We start from the raw sequence: 17864 nt of genomic DNA, 5'->3' as shown, positions 1-17864 counted from the left end.
TAATCAACAATACACTATGCATCTTGCGGATCTCCAAAGCGTAAATGCACAGATCATCAATCGTCCCTATACTTATCCCTCCATTTGAACTGACTCTGCTTATTCCGTCCGCAATTATCCCTTTTCGATATCTTCCTTTCATTCGTTCTTTCCTCTCTCACTCAGTCAACCTCTTCTTTTTGCGAGCGGGAAACACTGATATTATAGAACAAGATAGGTTACTTCGACAAGGGTTTCACTCGACCATCATCGAAAAACCCACCAAAAAGACCTTTATCACCTTCCTCCCTTTCCTCTAGATCATCTTCGACTCATTTTAATAAGAGGAAATCCAATATAAGACACTCTACAGCAAATCTTGATTCAACAATATCATCTTTAGGACAATCAACTCTTTATTCCAATTATAAAGCTCAACAAGCTCAACAACAATTGCATTCCCTAAAACTTAGATATTCAGAACTTGAACGTGAAAATGAATATCTACGAGAGAAGAGAGATGAGGATCGTAAAGCTCGTCAATCAGCTGAAAATGATGCGAAAGTTTCAAGAGAATCAGCTAGGAGATTGAGGGCAGAAAACGATAAATTAGCAACGAAGAATAGGGAGCTGATCATCGAGTTGAGCAAACAGAAGAGAACATCAGAAAATGAAAGTAGTCAAGAGGAGAACAAGACGGAAGAAATTATGAAACTTCAAGTAGAATTGGAAGAAACCCAAGGAAAGCTAACTGAATCGGAACAAAAACATAAATCAGATCTAGCGATCTTAGACAATCACCATAATAAAGAGATCAAAGGGTATCTTAAGCGAATCGTCGGCCTACATAATAGACTTGATTAACAAGAGAGACGCAAAAATGTCGGTGTACTTGAAGCAGTCGACGAGCTGAAAGGTGTTTTTAACGAAGAAGAACTGGACGAAATCGCACAAAGTGAAGAAGAAGATTAGAATCGATTGAAAAACTTTACATATTCGATTAATGCAGTATTTATCACTCATCAAGTAACTCGTCAATCTCATCTTCCTGATCATCGCTAGAAGAATCACTTTCCAGGCTGTCGTGCGTCAAGTCTATGATTTCAACCTTGCAATCCTCTTTCGGTTTGGTCTGAGATCTAATCGTAGTGACTTTTAGATGTTTATCGTTCTTGATGTCAGATGTCGACTGTTTCAGACGCTATCAGATCTTAGGATCAACTACTATCCTGTTTGATCTGATACGTTGAACCATTTTAGTGAGGCTTGACATCCAACTTAAAGCTTCAATGCCATCTAGATCCTCCAACAAGCGTTCGAATTTTCGATGTTCCGGATGGCCAAATTTTAGCTTATATAGCTGTTGTTCAAAGTATTTTCGTGGACCTGCGAGTCTCTGCATGATGGAGATGAAGCAAAGGTTAGACATGGCGGTAGAGCCTGTATCGCTGATTCCTGGTGGAAAGGAACATTCCTTACTTACAATGACCGGTAAATCATCTAACAGCTTTCGCTCAATCTCTCTTGCTGGTTGTTTAGGCTGACAACGTTGCGGTCGAGGTGCAGGTGTGTGAGTTAAATCAGGAACATTGCAGCTTTGTTTTCGAAGATAGCATGAAATACATCTGAGCAGTCCGCTTTTCCACATCAGCAATTGTGGTGGTGATTTCGGCCAACTGTAGAGGTGTGCAGAAATCACCTAGCCGCCGTTACGTATCGAGTGAAAACTCACTTTGAATCGAACTCGCCATTCCTGACCACAGCAAATATACAATCTCTAGATCCTGCATTCCTGGATGTTTGACAACTATCACATGCATCTTTACTTGACCTTCTGACGAAATGCTCAATTGTGGAGGATCTTTTCATATGATACTCGTAATATGTCCTTGATCTTGCTATTAATTTTAGATTAGATTGCTTCGAGGCTATCTCCTCGAGTTGATTCTGTACAGATCAATAAGAATCAGATGGAAGTCACAAATTAGAGAGAGATGAATCATCGTAAATCAATACTTGAAGAATTTGATTTACCAAATTGAGATTCTTCAACTCACCTTCACAATTACATCCTTCTTCGAGATAGCTAGCAGGCCTATGTGCAGGTAGTCGTAGGTACTTAAGTCAGGCTTCTCGTCCAGCATCTTGAAGAAGGCTCTTAGCCAATGAACGATTCTGTACCAAGATCGCGGAGAAAAAGAAGTGAAAGGTATTTAAAACAAATTGAAATAGCTAGAGCATTTTATTCAGCAGACAGCATTTATTATAGAGATTTTTTTTACGCTGCGTAAATTGAATATATATGTGTGTAATCTCTCCAACACGTACTCCTTCTGGATGCAGCGAAACGATGATGCATAATATTTGAATGGATCAGGCACAGAGATGGCGCTTATGGAGTTCCAATAGGTTGCCACCGAACAATATGTTATTACAGTAGCACGATTCCTTCAACCTTAACTTTCTTTGAACTCTGTAGTAAGCCCAACATCTTTCCACCAGATGTAGCTACTTTGTTTACTGAAAAGGGTAGCATCAATGGTCAGCTCGATAAGCGCCGATTGGTGGGATATGGTCGGTCTGATGCCAATCACTTATCTTTCTCTCTCTCGCAGATAACTCACTTTGGATCCGAGGTACTGGGAGCTCTGAAGCCATATCCAGGTTCTTCAAAACCGATTGACTCAATGCTGATGACAAAAGTATATCTTGCTTCTTCGTCACCTGCGTTTGTGAAGGCTTGTTTAGCAGCTTGCATACTACCATATGTTTCGAGGTTTCTCGGAGTCATCGAGCCAGATCGGAATTTGTCGATACTTGAATTACAATCATACGATTTGAAACGGTCTACCATAGTTCGTCTGGCTGCTCTGACAGAGTTTCGTTCATGTACATCTGTCGTGTTCTTATCGAAAACCAAGTCCTCCTCATGTACGGTGACTGAAGAGCTGTTTGCGGAAGTAGGCATGGTGATTTTGTGGACCGCTTATGTTGTTTGCACCGTTGTAAATATAGGAATTGTCCACACAGAGGGAATAACGTCAAGAGTTGCATAGTACTTATAGCATGGCCCGTTGAAATGCTTGCCAGACTTCCCTGGCTGAAGCACTGCGGAGTTGCAGTGTTCAAAGGAGGAGTGATAAAGGATTGAAACGAAGGCAGAGGGGACAAATGTCAAGTTCCGTACCAAAGGCAAAGGTGGTATAATATTGGTGTTAATTTTACAGGACGGAACCTGCATATCAGAAGGCAAGGGAGTAGGTGCTTCCTTTCACTGCAGAATGTTTGCATGTCATCTGTTGAAGCGATCAAGGATAACATAAAGACATACCATCTAAGAATTTGTAGCGTCAACCTGAAGCTGTATAGCTACAACCCTACACCAGCCTGCCAGAATCGAAGGTCGTCCGTAAATCCCCTGTCCGTGTGGCCTCAAACTTATTAAGCTCCACCTGTGGAGTTTTCACGCGTGTCTTCATTCGACTCCGGCATACAGCAGGCGTCACCGAATTCGATATACTTGTTGATCATGGGAAGATAAACATATGTACAGGTATAGCTGATACAGTCTCATCAGTTTGTACGACAGAATTCCGTGTTCGACATGGGAAGATGCGAATTCTCACCCTGGAAACGATCTTGAGGGTGCCGAGAAAGGATATGCATCGATGTGTTGTGGCGGACCCCAATTTTTCGCGTTTTGTTCGATTTGGGATTCAAGCGCACTTTGATAATTATTCAAGGTACTTAGAGTTGGCGTGTACCAAGAGCTCTGGGATAACATCTCTCCTATCGAAACAAAATTTGGTTCTCCTGAATATATGTTGGATGTGGGTGCAAATTCTTGTTGGGCAGTTGCATCGTCGGTGCCACTGAGATTATGCATATTGAATCCGATTGTGGCACTGCTTTCTGTGCTATTACATGATGATGTTGATTTGATATCGTCCATGTTGATCTCACTTACACGGTTTGCGTTATCAGAAAGTGAATTATAAACGATTTTACCTAACCATATATTCTATTTATACTCATATTCACGGGAATACCTGTATTGTATGTTGATTTTATCTTATCTGGCCCGACATATACGGAATTGAAGGAGAAGATGGATGACTTCTCGTATCCTTTTTGCGTGTACGAAGGATTCTCTATCCTCGAGAAAAAGTAAATTTGTTTTTTCTATTGCAACAATGACAACTATGCATATTGTACCGATGCATCTAGGGGTTGAATGTATACGATAGTTGCATAGTAAAAGTAATATATGATTAATAGACAACTAGATAACTTAAAGTAAGGGAGAATAGAGCAGTACAAAATTTCGAGGTAGCTATCGAGTATCACGTGATTTCAACACTAGGGAGTTACACAACCCCTTCAGACGAAATGAAACTACTGTGTCTAGCTTTGGTCAATGATGAATACTAACGAACGACCATCACCCTCTTGCGATATCATCACGTCACGATATCGAAGCTGAAGTACCCTGCTTTCAGCAGACGAGAATGCTTCAAGAAGCCTGCGCTCTTCAAACTGGTAGAGATAGCCTGCATTTTGACTAATTAATGTCCACAACGGCTATATTCAGCTCAATACTCTTTGTAGCTGAACACGAACAAACCTACTCTGGGTCTAAAGTTGAAGGGGCTCTGAAACAGTATGCTTGTATAACCCTCGTGATTGTCGTTTACTTCCACCATCATAGTCCGATTAGCCACGTAACTTTCAGTATTATTGGTTATATCGGTCAAAGCCTCTTGGGTTGAAGATTATTAGGGATATAGCGCTTGCGTTCTCCGAGGTGTAGAAAAACGATCTCTTAATCTATTCTAGGCTCGTCTGGCTCTTCCAGGCTGTGAAGTATTTGTCTCAGAACGCGAATCAGTGATCGATTGCGTGTCATTTACGTCTCTGGACATTGAGCCTGAGCGGACTGCTGGATAGCCACCATGAACTTGGAGGCTTGACAGATGATTACAGTGAATGTCTAAAAAAGGGACATCCTTCGCACTCTACTATCTATAAATTTCAATTTTTGTCAATTGGGGAGTGTAGGAGTAGATGAAGCCCTGACTATCCATTCAGACAAGAAGGCAGTCAGTCAGAAGAGAAGGACAAGGAACGAAGTCGCTAGTTCCTTTCATGATACAAGACTTCTCCTCAAAGGCGAGAATACTATACTTGAAACTGACATTGACAGCGTTCAAATGGGTGCAACGCAAAGTTAACGATATTTTGCGTCTTCCCTCCTAGAGATGAAAGGATGATGTCACATTGCATGGTATGTCAAGCTTGTGAGTAATCATTACTCAGATATCTATATATACTATATTTCGCGATTGTCTGAGAATCTGGGACTTCTTGCTGTACAATGGACCAGAGTATGTCGATTACAGAAAGGCTGAGGTTCGAGCTACTACCTTAAAAAGATATGCAAAATTTCGGAAGCCATTACAAGCAAATTTAGAGATAGTGAAAACAAATTATCCTCCAAAGGTCCGCAACGTTCGAGCCGTTGGTACCCGTCATACTTCCAACAAACAGCAGCTACAAAGCCACACAGGATTCTGAGAGTCCAAGTTATAAGTACAGTATATAGCGTGTAGTCTGATTTTTAGCCCAGTCCTTTCAGCTGGGCTATGGATTTACCCGTAAAATTTTGACATGCATGCAGGATGTCTGAACATAGCAGTATGAGCGTCTCGCTTCTATAGCACACGAAGGATTCAAGCACGAGATGTCAGCATTATTTAATGCTTCGCGAGGCTCTAACCGTGTTTCTAAATCATCATCGTTGAAGAGGTAGTTTGTCTCCGCCTCAATAACCAAGCCGAGTCCTGGAAAGTATGCACATTTGCTCTTTAAGCTATGAGGTATGGTAGGATGTTTGGATGGTATTAGCCAGTAATTTAAATATATGCGTATTTGACGGATACTGTTGTATAGCAGTCTTTACTCACTCTGTCTGATTGGAACCAGGAGCTTCGAAAGGGCATCCATATGTTTCATTTTCGGATGCACCGCCCCTTACTTTGTTACTGTTCTTGTTTTCAAGGACTAAAGAGTATTGTTTGTCGAATGCAGCTGGGTCTCGAGAAGATTTGAGGGAAGTCACAGCTTCTTGAATACTGTTGAATTTCGTCAAGTTACTACTTCTCAATGAAGTAGCCATATCTTGGAATACTTTATCTGATCCTGAAACTTTTCTAGTTTGTAGTTTCGTGTCACCCACTCTCCGATGACGTTCTCGGTTGATCCGACATAGGGATAGAATCGTTCGGAGTCTGCACCAGTGTAGCTTGTGATTGTATCCTTCTTCCCATGAAGGTAAACGTTGTCGTAGTATGTCATGCTCAATAATATACAGTAGGTTGTGAGGTAAAAAGTGTTGTTGTTGTACTCAAAAAATTGGATGTCTTGATTGAAGGCAGTGTTGTGTTGAATAGGAATGGGATTCAGTCTTATTTCGCATCGAAAATGGGGGTATTTATACTCAAAAGATGAAGCTGTCTAATATTGCGTAGCTCCTGGGGTGGTTTACCACCTTTATTGTCCAGAATTTCTTTTGGAACATCAACAGAGAATATCTTTTAGGGGTTTTATAAAGGATGGAAGAATGCCAATAGGTTGAAACGGTTCTATCGACAAAGGTCAAGTAAAATGTGTGGCAGGCCGAGCACTATCCTTTTTACAATCCGAATGTCATCATCTCGCCATCTTGCCTTGAATGAGGTGTGACTATGGTAGTCAAGGAGGTCAAGGGGTTTACTTCAAAGGAGACGAGAATTCATTTACATACATCTTTCTCGTCAAAGGTGATATACCGACAATAAGACCGAAAAGTCGTACGCGATCACAACGGTGACCGGCTACTTTCTGCTCAAAGTGCGGATCTGGCAGGCTGAAAAATTCTGTCACTACTTTGAAGGCATTTATCAATGATGTACAGGTTGTTTGCAGAGCCAGTGGTACAGAAGCGAATCTGAATAGTAGATATGTCTGCGTAAATGGAGAGAATATAATCGTAACACGTCAGCTTATGCAGCTTCAGATGACTTCCTCTCAGCTACCCATAAATCTTCTTTAGAGCTTTTATCGTGTGACTCTAATACAGGTAGATGGCATCACGGCTAGATATGATTATTCCCCAATTCCAGCACAATGACCCCGTTCTCAAGTTTAAGGACAGGATGAGACAGCCAATTCCCTTTGCAAACTTTTGTGGAGGAGCTTTGAAAGCATTCTTATCATACAAATGAATCAAGGGGCTGTCCGAATTCTCGCTTTTGATCGTTAAGTCTAGAAAATTATCGCCGGTTTGCACGGAAATCATTAGGTCTAAAGTATCTTCGAAGTCGAAGTGTCGTAGTATGTGGATAAGGTGTCTTCGATTGGTTGTGGAAGAAATCAGATATTTTCGATGAGCTTCTCAAGTGTGAAGAGCGGCCCTTCTCGTACTTTATGGGTGACTCAGCTTTGCCCACTTCATTTGTATTTCCATAGGCTAGACGGATAATCTGCTATCTTGATATTTGCAGTCGAAGATATACAGTTCGCTGTGACCTCTCTTATAATTCAGAACAACTACTATACTTCTCCGATATCAGTCGACATAGATTTTGCCCCAAAAATCATTCTCAGTAGGGCCGTTAACGCGATGAGGCGATTTGTAGAAGAGAGATTCCTTACTAAGACCACGTAAGTCGACTCACACACATACTTGCCTCACTTCTCTGTCAGAATCTTGAGGTGAACTTCAATATCAATCTTTGTATGCCTAACGATTGCTGAATGCTTTGTAGCGAAAGATTAGCATATGAGTGGGAAATCAAGAGGCGGCTTTGGGAACCTTTGACGAAAAATTCGATGGAAGATTCCGAAGAAGGGCACACTGCAATTTTCAAATTTGGTCATCAACCCAACGACACATATCGTCTGCGCAAAGCAGGAAACGACCTCGTTTTGACTGGGACCGGATCGACCAAAAAGCCTTCTACACGAGACACGAGAGCTATATTCAATTTTGCCACTTTGGGTGGAGAAACACCTGCTGCAGGTGGAGCCAGAGGAGGCACACTCACTTGGCAACAATCATATGGGACTTACAGATTCGAGCCTGACAAGACTGCAAGACCTATCAATAATAGCAACAATAGTAGCAGTGGAGCGGCAGACTCGCAGATCCAGCGTATGAACTATATGGCATAGATATGCTGTGATTGAAGGGTCAATGTGCGACATCCATCCTCGCATTCGGAAAAGGACAATCAGAAGCGCGTTTCGAATATTACAACACATCATTGGCTGGCAGAGTTTGCAGAAAACGGAAGCGACGTATGTATACGATGGCAGTGACGATATTGGACGTTGAAACTTTCTTTTCATGATAACATGTGACACCTTGTAACTCTGTATTCATGAAAAAAGACGACCATCCGAGGAAATCGGAAAGCGGAGTAAGTGGTTGAATTCCAATTGGCAGCATGTTAAGCTCTTACGCCTGATAAACGGTATTCAATCCAAATATGAGCACACTTGAGGGATCTTGTTTGACAATGGTACGTCTGTATGCATAACAGAAGTACAATGGATGGTAATTTGCATATGGTACTAAGCATGTGACTCGATATCGACGAGAAACTCAACTAAGCACCAGACTTTCTTCCTTTTCCTTTAGCTTTCTTCCCACCTCTCGCACTTGGAGTACTGACACTTTTCACACTTGGTGTGCCTTCTTCCGGATCTATAACGCTTCCAGCTGGTGTAGCACTGATACTTGCTCTGGGGTTTTTCTTCTTTTTAGCACTTGTGCGGGTGGGTGTAGCTATCGGAGTTACAGTCGTTGTGGTAGTTGATTTTGAACCTTTCTTATTTGCTGGAGTAGATTTCTTGCCTGTTGTTGTTGTAGGCGGAGGTGGGACAGGTTCTTCAGGTTCTAAATCATCATAGCCAGGTAAGGGAGATAGAGGTGGAGGATCCAATTGTATAGTTGAAGGTGGCTCTTCTTGTAGATAAATGAGCTTTATGCTATCATCCTCTTTAATTTCATTTTCATTTGATCCCGTACGCCGGTACGGAGGATATATTCGTAAAGGTTGGTTTGGATCTAATGGATATGAACCAATATACCAATTTTCCATACTCATTACAGCTAGCTTGACTGGCTTAGGTGGTAAGACCGGTTTGGATTTTGGTCTTTTAGGAACGAATAATGGAGTATTGAAGTTTCGAGGCGGAGCATTATATGGTGTTACGATTATAGAGGATTCGTCCGCATAAGAAGGAGGTGGAATATCAGGAGGCAAAGTTGCAGAGAGAGGTTCTACGGACGAAGATGGGTAATGCGAATCACTTCGTATATGAGGATGAGCAAAGCTGTCGACCGAGAAAGTTGAGTCAGAAGTGGCAGTAAGAGGTAGAGGAGGTTCAGTAGATTTCGCATGTCGGGCGATGCAAACTATTTGAAAGGTATAAGCTAGAGTCGGTTGAGCAGGATGGAAGAGACCAGTAAACTCACAAAAACCAAAGTTATCCATTCTCAAGGTAGCTTCTATACTTTCCGATCCCGCTTTAAAGCCTACAACGTCTCCGTGCTGAAAAGTCAATTCTCCTGATTTGCCTCTTCCACCAATGTTCCTCATTCGTATATCTCCGTCAGATCCCAGAAACAGGACCGACATATAAGTGTTTGGCTCTACCACTAGTTTCTGTAAAGGATTATCAGCTGACCAAATCAAACTTGGAGCTCACAAAGAGATACAACTTACTGAAGTCAATCGAGCTGACAAGTTTGGCGGGTTAGCTGTTATCAGAAGGCTACCAAATCTGTTCACCAGATATCAGCAGGTGCGAAGCTATGTCGAACAAATAATACTCTACTCACTCAGGTTGTCCAGGAAACGTCATTCCTGACCTGTGATTGATCAGATCCATTACATCAAGACACACAGGTGGAGCATCTTGCCAATGTATCGAACGATATGTTGGAAATCCAGGGAGAGGAGTGGAATCGGATCCACATAGATAAGTGTAGAAAGGTGATAGAGTGAGTTCCGCAGCTAGATCAATCTGAATCAGCATTGAGCTTCCACTTTTGAACAGATAACTCACGTCTTCTGGTGGTACTGGTAGCAGTATACCTTCGAAACGGCACTTCAGCTTCTCCTTGCACTTGTAGCCCTTTTAGAGCTTCTCCAGCTATTTTGTTGACATCTTTACCTTCATGTGACAGAACATGGTGGACTTCACTTCCTTCACCAACAACTAAGGGATCGAACGTATGCTTGACAACCTTTATATCATTATCAAAGAGGGACCATGAGCGAATGGTTCCTGGTGGGAATGAGGCATAACCATCATCTTGACGAGTAGAAGTACATACCGGACGTGAAGGTGGTCGTAAATCTTCTGCGGTGTATATGCGCCGTGGTGGTTGTATGGAATGCTAAGTACATTGAGTAGTCAGTCCCATCTAATTATGGAAAATAAGCGTCTTTATTGCAACTTACCCCACATGCCTCACAGTTCCAACCAGCCCACTTATATCGCTCTTGAGCCAAACCACACTTATTGCATACCCATCCTCTCCAGTATTCTCGTCCGGCATGGGATTGAGTTACATCGTGACTGATCCCCGATGGTTCAGGCGGACGCAAACGAAGCCCCAGATTTTCAGGTAATATACCGGATTTCAGGGGTGAGGGGAATGGTCGATTTGAGATTGGACCAATACGATCTAAAGGCACAAATCTATCAGCTATACTTGTTGTGATACCTTTCATTATTCATGAGACGTACTAGATTCGCTTGAAACATCACCAAAGAACCAGCTACAGCCTTCATTGAGGCATAAGTCTCCAAACTCATATACCTTCTTAGAGGAATATCTACAGGCTGCACATACGTGCTGATTGATAGTGCTGCTCGCTGTTACAAGACTAGTCGAAGGTGGGGAAACGGTTGTTGAACCACTATCTGATGCTGATATTGGCCACTCCTCATCATTTCTGCTACCCAAACCATTCAACGATGGTCTACCAGTTATTAGAGCGGAGCTCCACCATGGAGAATCTTGCTGACCTCCAATACACCAGTCAAACCTGAATTTCCATGTAACAAATTCTGGTGGTGCAGAAGGCTTTTTCAGATGAGGTGTAAACAGCTCAAGATCTGGCATGACTGGTTCCAGCTAAAATCGAGAATAAGCTGATTGCATTGCTGAAATAAGAACGAGATCACCCACCCAAGCGTCCGTTATCCAGAACCAGCCTAAAACGATAAACGGTCGCGGCACTTTGAATGGAACAGAACTGTAATCCTGCGCAACAGCTACTGCAATAGGCGTTCTAGCCCTCTGAGCCATTAGTAGAGCAGAAATTTCTGGAGCTTCTTCGGTTGACGTATGTTGAATCAAAGGTTTCACATCGGACTGGGCTATCGTAACAGGTTCTGGTGATATATCGATATTCCGAGCGTTATGGACAGAAGAAAGAATATCCAGAGGTGGCGTGGATGAACGGATGATGGGTTCAGCAGATAGGTTGGACGTCTGCGACGACAGTGGCGCCGGCTCAGGATTAGGACGAAAGGATTGTTTACGGCGAGGATGACCACTAAAACAAGTATGAGTCAAAAGTTGGTTTCACTGCTTGCCACTTCGAAAGACTCACATAGAAGTCATGATGATACCAGTATCTTTGCCCTGACCCCAAAACAAACCTTGAGCTCCCATTACTTCTCCTTCAAGTATCACTCCTCTGGCTATACCACCTGCACCAATTTCCACACTTGCGCCAGCAGACGATGTCGGATTACGAAAGTATTCAGCAGCTACCTGTAATGATCTTCTTGTTTTTGCCCAAACAGGACACGGGCCTCGCATATCAGTCAAGGGTGATTTTCTAGCATTATCTTCCAGCCTGGAGAAATATTCTCGATCGGTTTTTGATAGAGGTAGATCAGAAGAAAGTGGTAAAAGGCTATTGGTATCTCGTATAGTATTAGATTTTCGCCGAACCCGCTTCGGATCTGCTTCCGCTGTTGATGACAGTCTTCGCTTTTTACTGGATGTCATTTGATCGATAGGCGAAACAGTTAAGTCAATTTCCATGGGAGTTTCTCTTGCTACAGATGGAAGATCAGGTAATGGTGGTGGAGCTATGTATAGTTGCTCTGGAGCTTTACCTTTGCCTTTGGCGGAAGTGGATTGTGATGAAGTTGTACCTGTCGTGTTTGTTGACTTCGACGGTCCGGGCATCCCGTTGGTTTGCTTTGAGGGGGTTTGAACGGTATCGGTCTTGCTCTTAGATGCTTCTGCTTTGAGATTTCGACGTTTACCTTTCGGACGCATCATCCCCCATGCTTTACCTGGTATACAAGTGACACCTCTCCCTATACATCGAGAGCAAGTTGGCCATCCTCTATCGCAATGTTGAGCAACAGCGGGATTTTTACAACATAGACAAGTCGGGGGTAAGAAGTAAACAGCACGAGCTGAATTAAACACATTACTCGTATTGTCAGACGGACTGTCGGGATCGTACGAGAATAGAAACGCAGTTGGTGATAGGACTTACATGAATCTTTCTCTATACCTATCCAAACACTTCTCTTATCTAACCTATCATCTATATCTGAAGGTAAATATTTAGGTCTATATAGTGAATTTGCAGGGAAGTTTTCTATTATAGGTTGAGGTGTCATATCGCCCCAAAATGGATTTACTATTCTATCTGGTGGATAAATTATATCTTCAGGTGGTTCATAAGGGGGTTTGCCTGTCGGTATGAAAGAACCTCCCGAAACTTGCGATAATTTGGATGGAGTCGACAGTTCTGGGCTGTAAGTATTATATGCATGTCAGCTGTATTCATTATTAGATGAAAATAATAGGAAAACACCTGGGCACACAACGAAGGAGCTGACGGCAGTTGGGTGCATATACATACCCTACGCTCCTATGTGGTCCGTTGACTCCTTTTCCAGCACTTGCACTTGCTCTTCTACCATTAGATCCTGTATTAGGTACATAAGGTGTAAATTCAGGAATTTCAGCTTGTTGTATAGATGACATGGCTGCCACTATTGTAGCAATAGATATCGTCTGAGGGCATTCATTCGAAGACGATGAAGCAATATTATCAGGTTGAGATTGTAGGGAATCTGCGATTGTCGAAGAGATGGCGGATTCTAATGTTGGTGGTTGCATCTCAGGTGTTACGAGCAATGGATCTATTGGAAAGTCCTGTACTTCATCTTGTACAGATAAATCGGGATTGTTTGGCTCAGACATGGTTACGGAACCTATGAGAGAGCCTAAAAGCAGTTGAACAGAGCACCAAGATGAATATAAGCAATGTAGTACGAGATTATTCGATAAGGTTATAAAGTGAAATTACGAAGAAATATATAAATTATCGAGTGAATAACCCACCATAATAGGAGTCGCGCTAAATATTATTGTACGGTGAACGTTGTTGAGTTAATTAACCGGAATCAACTCAATCTTATATATATCGTCACTATAATATCTATCATTTTTATCCCATATTGCATAGCTGTATAGCTGTATATCTAGTTCAAAGATGCTCAGATCAATTCGAAGACTGCTGTCTGGACCATCAGAAGAGACGAGGATCAATGACGGGGAATATGAACCACTTTCAGTCGGTGATGATAGTTCATCGCACGGAGGTAGGGATGAGGAAATTAGACTAAATGAAGCGTCTCGTCATCAACCACAAGTCTACCTGTGTTTTTGGATTTTAGGTGCAGGTGTACTGATGGCTTGGAATGGTGAGTCAAAGTACCTTAAGGTTTGGTTGGGACTTGAAATGCACAATTTTCACTTTGCCATTGCGTTTATAGTTCATGCTAACAATGCATTGTCCACCTTTGGAAAATAGCACTAATATGCACTATACCACTCTTAACGACTTTTTTTCCGACTAATTCAACTTCCAACCTAAAATCAAATTTAGCTAGTTATATCTCAACTTCATTCTGTTTTGGTAATTTGTTTTTCTTAGGATTAGCTCAAAGGAATGTAAGAAAGGTGAATTTATCTATATCCTATCAGGAATCGCTTTAAAATCAGTTGATAGAAACGTTTGATTTACTAATCAACTTCTCATTATTTTGTGTATAACTACAGACATCACCATCGAAAAGAATACATTGGTCATTATTACTGTTATTAATTTCTTCAATAATATTTACATTTCCATTATTACCTTTGATTTTACCTTCATTATCATCTTCATCAAATGAAACGATATTATTCTTAACGATAATATTGATTACTTTTGTCTTATCGATCTCAACAGCATATTTACAATCTGGTGTATTTGCTTTATCTTCATTATGGGGTTCAAAAGAAATCTTAGCTGTAATGTCAGGTCAAGGTGGTATAGCTTTTTTGGTTTCTTTGATTCAATTATTATTAGCTATAATTTCATCTCAATCAAAAACAAAATCTGAGGAAGATGAACCAGAATCGTCAGCATCTAATTTGGCCGGTGTAGGTTTATGGGCATTAGGTTCAATTGGTACAATAGCTTGTTTATTTGCTCATAGATATTTAATTAATCATCCTGATTATTCAATCATAACGAATAACTCGTCAAATGCGCCAAGATTAAGTGATTCAACAATACCACACCGAGATGAAAAGAAAGGCGTTACGAAGAAGGTACTAAAAAAGAATTTATCTTTGATGGTCGCTGTAGCTTATGTTTTCATTGTTACCCTTGTGAGTCCACAATCTCCCGCTTGAATTATTGAACTTGACATTGTGCTTAAGGGAGTAAGCTAACTGATTATATGATACCAGTCGATCTTCCCCGCAGTAACCACTACAATCTTATCAACTCACCAACCTACACCAAGATTACTTCAACCTGACGTATTCATCCCGCTGCACTTCCTAATATTTAACAGTAAGTAAAGATATTTTACCTTATCACAACTATAGTGATATACATGAGGTGTATTTCCTTTACTTATATCAGATTTTCTTTTTAGTTGGTGATTATTGCGGAAGAACATATCTACCATCGATCAAATCATTGTTCACTACATCACCGGCAAGACTCTTATCACTCTCGCTACTACGTACAATATTCATCCCATTGTTATTCCTATGTAATACAACACCCAGGTCATCAACCCCAATAATCAATTCTGATTTGATGTATTTCCTGGTTATAATATCATTAGGATTAACAAATGGTTATATTGGCTCGTTATGTATGATTGTAGCGTCATCGCCTGAAATGAATAAAAGGATAGAAGAGGATGAAAGGGATATAGCAGGTACATTGGCTAGTTTCTGCTTAGTAGCTGGTTTAGCAGGTGGAAGTGCTGCTAGTTTCCTTGTCGCTTATCTCATTAAGTAGTTGTCCATTAATTAAAGCCGTAAATACTGCCAATCGATATTTGTACTAGATATAGATGTATACTTTGCATAAACTCTATTTACTTTCTCATCGACTTCTTACTGTACAGAATTTCTCGATTACATATATCTTTCCAATCCATCTCATCCATCAATCCTGTTTCCTTTTCTCCGTATTCGAGCACTTGATTCTTGATTCTTGCTAATTTAGCCAGACAAGATCGGTACCTCTTTATTCTGAAGAAACCTTGATTAACAATTTACCTGTAGTACCTCTACTTGAAATATCTCTTTGAGCTTGAGCAACATCTTCAGCAGTAAAATTATATATTTTATGTACGGCATATTTGATATTTGCTTTTTTAGTTATTTCAACTAATTCTGAAGTATATTCATCCCATTCTTGTTGAGTTTTAACTATAGCGAATAATGTAGGTCGAGTAACTTTTAATGCTTTTGCTGATAATCTTAATGGTGAAAATTCTGGTACAGGGCCCTATCAAATAAGAATCGATTATGAGTTACGAACAAGACATTCACGAAACATACATATAAGAAGCTGGTCTAGTTGGAATTTTATACTCACAGAAGCATTACCATAAGTAACTATAGTACCTTTTCTTCTAACAATTTCAAAATTCTCTTCCCATGTATCTTTACCCACACCATCGTAAACACCATGTACACCTTCACCGCCAGTCAACTCCAGGATTTTCTTGATATTTGATTCGGATGAATCTGATGATAATAATACATGATCTGCACCATTTTGTTTAACTAATTCAACTTTTGACTCTGATGATACTGTAGCAATTACATTTACACTAAAGTGTTTTGCGATCTACATACTCGCAGTAAGAGTTAACAGATGTCTCAGTTATACAGTGCCAAAGAAGATGATATGATAACAGTTAAGATTGAACTCACCTGAGTTAAGATCAAACCAACACCACCAGCAGCCGATCTAACCAAAACCCAATCACCTTTTTTAGCAGGATAAGATTCTTTTAATAGATATAAAGCAGTTAAACCTTGAGTAGCTAAAGAAACCCCATCTTTGGAATCAATTTCTTTAGGTAATAAAGCAATTCTATCTCTTGGTGCAACTAAATATTCTGCAAATGAATTACCTGCTGTTGTCCATACTTTATCACCAATATTGATTTTAACTGAAGATGTTGATGTATTTTTAGGTAATGTTACTACTATGCCTACTGCATCTTGTCCTACTGTGTAAGGAAATTGTTTAGGATATAATCCTGATCTGAAATCTGTTGTATAGCTCGTACCGTTAGTCTATTCGTGACTGGTCCTACTTGAACACTTGAAGGAATTCTCTTATGAACTCACAGTTGTCGATATAGTTGACACCACTGAATATCAAGGAATCAAAACAAACGAACAACAAGAAAGTCAATATAATCCACATTCATATCTCGCTGTGATATGTTGGATGTATAGAGCATAATGTCTACTCACGTCCATTCAACTTTGATCAATAGTTCATCATCTTTGGGTACAGGTGTAGGAATTTCTCTTAACACGTTGACTTCTGGACCACCAGCTTTATCTACCTATACAAGCCGTAATTATTTCATCTAAGCATTGGTATTCGAGTACAATCGGACTGATTGCTAATTTGGTACAAAAATACTCACTTGGATAGCTTTGATTGTTTTAGGAATTTCAGTTGACATTGTTCTGATCCTACTTATGATTGGGTTTCTTGTTGTATTTCTCGTGATAGTGGAAACGAAAGTCATCTACCTATATGTAAACCAGTTGCTCTTTATACTGTTTTGTTGCTGAGTCAGAGCTGGGTATAAGTCTCTTGATATTCAAAGATATGATGTGCTCTTGCATTCTCAGTCTCATCTTCAAAGTGTATGTATTCCTTATCAACCACGACATCATCACATCACCTCTTCGGACCGGGCCGATGATGACATTTTATATTAGTAAGCATCTATTTTTATCCTCTATCACGCCAATCTTATCGCATCATTCTATCAACTGTTTTTATTCAAGCGCAAGCAAAATGATTTTTTACCATGAATGAGCTGCGAACCATGTTCAGTACAAGGTACGCAATCTGTTCAATCGTCTTATCCCATTGACTAAATATACATGCTATATCGTATGATGTTCTCTTGCTTGCTTATGGAGAAAAATAGTACTACTAATAATGTGATGTGAAGAAGATATGTAAAATGTAAAATATGGAAATGATTATGAGGTTTGATAATTGATAATTGAATAAATGAAGATATTGCTGTTAAAGTATATTGGTACAACGATTATCGATATCAGAGGTATGATTATGATCATGATTATGATTATGAAAATGGATGTGAATATATGAGGAATGTTGGTAGAACTCGAGAGTTAATAATAATGTTTATATTGGTCCACAAAATGATATTAATACAAAAAAAGAAAAAAGTATGCGAGTGGTATCCGGATTGTAAGCAAAGATATGCCGGAAGAA

General features: G+C 40.4%; 8 protein-coding genes across 8 annotated transcripts; 3 read left to right on the top strand and 5 right to left on the bottom strand.

The window, feature by feature from the left end:
• Positions 1 to 16: 16 nt before the first annotated feature.
• On the top strand, positions 17 to 843 carry L201_000131 (uncharacterized protein; the record flags this gene model as incomplete). The annotated part of the gene is made up of 2 exons (XM_066215935.1): positions 17 to 40; positions 208 to 843. The coding sequence occupies 2 exons, from the start codon at positions 17 to 19 to the stop codon at positions 841 to 843; spliced, it is 660 nt and encodes a 219-aa protein (XP_066072032.1).
• Positions 844 to 1183: 340 nt separating this feature from the next.
• L201_000130 (uncharacterized protein) lies at positions 1184 to 2123 on the bottom strand (the record flags this gene model as incomplete). Its single annotated transcript, XM_066215934.1, has 4 exons — positions 1184 to 1375; positions 1463 to 1655; positions 1712 to 1926; positions 2037 to 2123. 4 exons carry the CDS (start codon positions 2121 to 2123, stop codon positions 1184 to 1186), a joined length of 687 nt encoding a protein of 228 aa, XP_066072031.1.
• A 312-nt stretch (positions 2124 to 2435) lies between these two features.
• L201_000129 (uncharacterized protein) lies at positions 2436 to 2947 on the bottom strand (the record flags this gene model as incomplete). Its single annotated transcript, XM_066215933.1, has 2 exons — positions 2436 to 2499; positions 2604 to 2947. 2 exons carry the CDS (start codon positions 2945 to 2947, stop codon positions 2436 to 2438), a joined length of 408 nt encoding a protein of 135 aa, XP_066072030.1.
• A 2991-nt stretch (positions 2948 to 5938) lies between these two features.
• Positions 5939 to 6154, bottom strand: L201_000128 (uncharacterized protein; the record flags this gene model as incomplete). The annotated part of the gene is made up of 1 exon (XM_066215932.1): positions 5939 to 6154. The coding sequence occupies one exon, from the start codon at positions 6152 to 6154 to the stop codon at positions 5939 to 5941; it is 216 nt and encodes a 71-aa protein (XP_066072029.1).
• A 1485-nt stretch (positions 6155 to 7639) lies between these two features.
• On the top strand, positions 7640 to 8190 carry L201_000127 (uncharacterized protein; the record flags this gene model as incomplete). Its single annotated transcript, XM_066215931.1, has 2 exons — positions 7640 to 7680; positions 7785 to 8190. The coding sequence occupies 2 exons, from the start codon at positions 7640 to 7642 to the stop codon at positions 8188 to 8190; spliced, it is 447 nt and encodes a 148-aa protein (XP_066072028.1).
• Positions 8191 to 8627: 437 nt separating this feature from the next.
• On the bottom strand, positions 8628 to 13273 carry L201_000126 (uncharacterized protein; the record flags this gene model as incomplete). The annotated part of the gene is made up of 11 exons (XM_066215930.1): positions 8628 to 9439; positions 9500 to 9689; positions 9750 to 9807; positions 9866 to 10040; positions 10093 to 10426; positions 10491 to 10717; positions 10780 to 11170; positions 11225 to 11594; positions 11652 to 12474; positions 12558 to 12820; positions 12930 to 13273. 11 exons carry the CDS (start codon positions 13271 to 13273, stop codon positions 8628 to 8630), a joined length of 3987 nt encoding a protein of 1328 aa, XP_066072027.1.
• A 292-nt stretch (positions 13274 to 13565) lies between these two features.
• On the top strand, positions 13566 to 15377 carry L201_000125 (uncharacterized protein; the record flags this gene model as incomplete). Its single annotated transcript, XM_066215929.1, has 5 exons — positions 13566 to 13776; positions 13887 to 14035; positions 14135 to 14731; positions 14813 to 14918; positions 15004 to 15377. The coding sequence occupies 5 exons, from the start codon at positions 13566 to 13568 to the stop codon at positions 15375 to 15377; spliced, it is 1437 nt and encodes a 478-aa protein (XP_066072026.1).
• Positions 15378 to 15608: 231 nt separating this feature from the next.
• L201_000124 (uncharacterized protein) lies at positions 15609 to 17073 on the bottom strand (the record flags this gene model as incomplete). The annotated part of the gene is made up of 6 exons (XM_066215928.1): positions 15609 to 15872; positions 15963 to 16217; positions 16304 to 16647; positions 16727 to 16749; positions 16856 to 16950; positions 17035 to 17073. The coding sequence occupies 6 exons, from the start codon at positions 17071 to 17073 to the stop codon at positions 15609 to 15611; spliced, it is 1020 nt and encodes a 339-aa protein (XP_066072025.1).
• Positions 17074 to 17864: the final 791 nt, after the last annotated feature.

This window comes from Kwoniella dendrophila, chromosome 1 (genome assembly GCF_036810415.1).
Source record: "Kwoniella dendrophila CBS 6074 chromosome 1, complete sequence".
NCBI lineage: Eukaryota > Fungi > Basidiomycota > Tremellomycetes > Tremellales > Cryptococcaceae > Kwoniella > Kwoniella dendrophila.
This window is presented reverse-complemented; position numbering and strand designations above follow the sequence as displayed.